Here is a 4,161-nt window from a genome sequence, read left to right on the forward strand (position 1 = left end):
AGACAAGATACAGCCCTCTCGTACCCCTTTCTTGATCTCAATTTTATTGGTCAATGTAGATCCTACTTTCACTTTAGCTGTTTGACCCCAATAGAGACTCGCTATTGTTCGAATGTCTCTGTAGTCGACTCCGATCTTATGGAGAACTTCAATTATCTTTTCGTGCTTTACGTTATCGAATGCTTTTGCGTAGTCTATAAAGCATATGTACACGTCTTTGTTCATATGTCTGCAGCGCTGGATGAGTACCTGTAGACTAAAAAGTGCTTCTCTTGTCCCAAGAGAATTCCGAAACCCAAACTGCGAATCTATATTGGCGTCAATTTTGGTCCGAGAGTCAAGCGAATGAACATTTCCTACATAAAATTGGACGCTCGTTCTTCTGCCATACTCAGAATTTTCCTACATCTAACGGTTCGTGAGAAAAATTTCCACTTGGATGTCTGTATTTGCAGAAAATTTCGTGAAAATTAAAAGTGAATTTTTTATTTGAAATTTGAATTATTTCGATTAAGGGTGACTTGCTGATTAAAAAAATCTAAGCACGTGGCAAGAAAATATGCACCGTTTTGCCGGAAAATCGAAAAAACTGTAGATTTTAAAGCAATAAACAAATTTTTTTTTTTTAAATTGGAAAAAAATTTTCCAAGGGGGTACCCTTGGATTTTTATCAAATTTCGTTAATTGGCTAAATTGGCGTCAATTTTGGTCCGGGAGTCAAGCGAATGGACATTTCCTACACAAAATTGGCCGCTCGTTCTTCTGCCATACTCCGAATTTTTCTACATCTGGTTCGTGAGAAAAATTTCCACTTGGATGTCTGTATTTGCTGAAAATTTCGTGAAAATTAAAAGTGAATTTTTTATTTGAAATATGAATTATTTCGATTAAGGGTGACTTGCTGATTAAAAAAATCTCAGCACGTGACTAGAAAATATGCACCGTTTTGCCGGAAAATCGAAAAAACTGTAGATTTTTTAATTCGATTCTTCCTCTTTTCCGGCAAACTGGGGTTAAGGGATTAGAAAAAAACACATGTTTGGAATAAGCTGGACCAAGTGCATGTACCAAAACATTAAACACATTTTTTTTTTTTAAATTGGGAAAAAATTTTCCAAGGGGGTACCCTTGGATTTTTATCAAATTTCGTTAATTAACTATATTGGCGTCAATTTTGGTCCGAGAGTCAAGCGAACGGACATTTCCTACATAAAATTGGCGGCTCGTTCTTCTGCCATATTCAGAATTTTCCTACATCTAACGGTTCGTGAGAAAAATTTCCACTTGGATGTCTGTATTTGCTGAAAATTTCGTGAAAATTAAAAGTGTATATTTTGTTTAAAATTTGAATTATTTCGATTAAGGGTGACTAGCTGATTAAAAAAATCTAAACACGCGGCTAGAAATGATTCACCGTTTTGCCGGAAAATCGAAAAAACTGTAGACCATTGTATTTTTATCAAATTTCGTTAATTAACTATATTGGCGTCAATTTTGGTCCGAGAGTCAAGCGAATGGACATTTCCTACATAAAATTGGCCGCTCGTTCTTCTGCCATACTCCGAATTTTCCTAAATCTAACGGTTCGTGAGAAAAATTTCCACTTGGATGTCTGTATTTGCTGAAAATTTCGTGAAAATTAAAAGTGAATTTTTTATTTGAAATTTGAATTATTTCGATTAAGGGTGACTTGCTGATTAAAAAAATCTCAGCACGTGGCAAGAAAATATGCACCGTTTTGCCGGAAAATCGAAAAAACTGTAGATTTTTTAATTCGATTCTTCCTCTTTTCCGGCAAACTGGGGTTAAGGGATCAGAAAAAAACACATGTTTGGAATAAGCTGGACCAAGTGCATGTACCAAAACATTAAACAATTTTTTTTTTTTTTAAATTGGGAAAATTTTTTCCAAGGGAGTACCCTTGGAAAAGGGTAACTAATTTGGTTAATCGGCTATATTGGCGTCAATTTTGGTCCGAGAGTCAAGCGAATGGACATTTCCGACATAAAATTGGCCGCTCGTTCTTCTGCCATACTCAGAATTTTCATACATCTAACGGTTCTTGAGAAAAATTTCCACTTGGATGTCTGTATTTGCTGAAAATTTCGTGAAAATTAAAAGTGAATATTTTGTTTAAAATTTGAATTATTTCGATTAAGGGTGACTTGCTGTTTAATAGAGCTTTATTTTATTTATAGGATTATGTTATTTTAGAACCGCAATATTTATTTATTGTTTCACAATTTTTGTATGATGTACTTAATAGGAGTAATAGGAGTTCGCTCCTCTGATATATAATAATAATAATAATACTATAATTTTTGCTACTTATCTCGTGTCACTGTCGCTGGATTATGACTGTTTAATTACAAATGGACGAGAAATAAACAAAAGAAGGAGTGCTGCACAAATTTAATTAAATATGCACAAGGTGTACTTATTATAATCGATGAGGTTATAATTTATTGTTGTGACGTAAGGTGATTAATCAAGGAGACACTAATTTTAATCATCAAACATTTTTCTTTGTACATTGCAATTATGAATACGTTTCATCTTTAATTTAAACACTTTAAGAGAAGATTAAAATTGTGTTCTTGGAGAACAATAAGAATTGGAAGATAACTGATTTATACCAATAGATAAATATTTTTATGATAAGGTAATGTTTATATCTAACGACACTTTGTAGGTTTCGATGATAGAGAGATGTAAATTACAACTTTCAATATGCAAAATTTGGAATGTGACATTTATAAAAATGGAATTGTTTGAGTATACTTCTATAGAAGAGAAAAAGAAGAAAAACACAAAGTCATAAGCAAATGTTAGTAAAGAGGAACTTGAAGGTATGAAAGATCTAAAATGAGATGAGTCCATAATAATATTACCAGCTGACAGGGGCCAAAACAACTATAATTATGGAGAAAAGCAGATACCAGAAGAAAATTCAAGAATTTTTCACACATGGACCTTACACCAAGCTAAAAAAGGACCCAACCAAATTACTGGAAAACAAAATATATAAAACACTATACAAATTCAACTGATAGACTACCAAAGAACATTAACACTATAACAGGACACACTACAACAGGACACCACACGTATACGAAGTGCCAAAAAATTAAAAAAAAAAATGTACCCTTCCGACAAATTTGCAGCAGCATGGGATCTCCTTGTAGCAGGCTGTCAAAGTTCCTCCTAGACATAATACAGCCTCGAGCACACAACACAACATTTTTTATCAAAAACTCACAGAAATTATTGCAAAAACTAGCAGAAATAGATTACAATTCCAACAATATGCTAGTCAGTTGTCATATCAGTTGTTTCACAAATGTACCATTGGAGAAATCTTTAAAAACGATAAGAGGCAAACTACAGAGGAATGATACATTGACAAAAAAACCAAACTGAATCTATACTAAGACTAGTGTATGTCAACTAGATAATGATTTATATAAGCAAAATGTCAGATTAGCCATGAGCTCATCCTTATCTCTATTATTAGCAGCTACATTCATGGAACATTTCAAACAAAACATTGTACACAAACAAGACAAACAACCAACTGTATGGAGGAGATATGTAGATAATGTGTTCTCCATTTGTCCGAACGGACCAGAAGTATTGAATAAATTCCTGATGGATATCAACAATAAAAAAGAATTAGTCAAATTCACTATGGAACAAGAAAACAATAATTCACTTCCTTTCCCGGATGTTCTAATCACGAAAGAAGATATAGGATATGCAGCCAAAGTCTACAAAAAACCAACGCACACCAACAGATATTTAAATTACCACTCCAACCACAACGTAAACATCAAAAAAGAATTATCAAATCATTAACAACTTCTTTTTCGTAACGAGATTATTCCTCTAGTGAGTAAAATATTGTATTTAAGTTAAAAGATGATCATCTAGATATTTGAATCGAAGGTATTAAACAAAAAATTAAGTTTCCGCTATGAATTCTGCAGTTAAAAAAGCACCCGTTATATACAAATCACCTTGTATACAATATTTTATAATGTAAGCGAAGATAATAACTTTCCATATTTGTCTTTATGCTTTTCATCACTCAATTAGGCACAATGAAACCGAATAATCAAAATAAAAGTTTATAGTTAATAACATTAATTTATTAATTCCAAT

General features: G+C 32.7%; 1 protein-coding gene across 1 annotated transcript; it reads left to right on the top strand.

The window, feature by feature from the left end:
- The first annotated feature begins 3,486 nt into the window (after positions 1-3,486).
- Positions 3,487-3,855, top strand: LOC140439019 (uncharacterized). The gene has a single exon (XM_072528651.1). The coding sequence runs from the start codon at positions 3,487-3,489 to the stop codon at positions 3,853-3,855; it is 369 nt and encodes a 122-aa protein (XP_072384752.1).
- Positions 3,856-4,161: the final 306 nt, after the last annotated feature.

This window comes from Diabrotica undecimpunctata, chromosome 4, assembly GCF_040954645.1.
Source record: "Diabrotica undecimpunctata isolate CICGRU chromosome 4, icDiaUnde3, whole genome shotgun sequence".
Classification (NCBI taxonomy): Eukaryota; Metazoa; Arthropoda; class Insecta; order Coleoptera; family Chrysomelidae; genus Diabrotica; species Diabrotica undecimpunctata.

Excerpts from the sequence above, each read along its gene's own strand:
- LOC140439019 (XM_072528651.1), top strand. The coding sequence starts at position 3,487 with ATGAGCTCATCCTTATCTCTATTATTAGCAGCTACATTCATGGAACAT.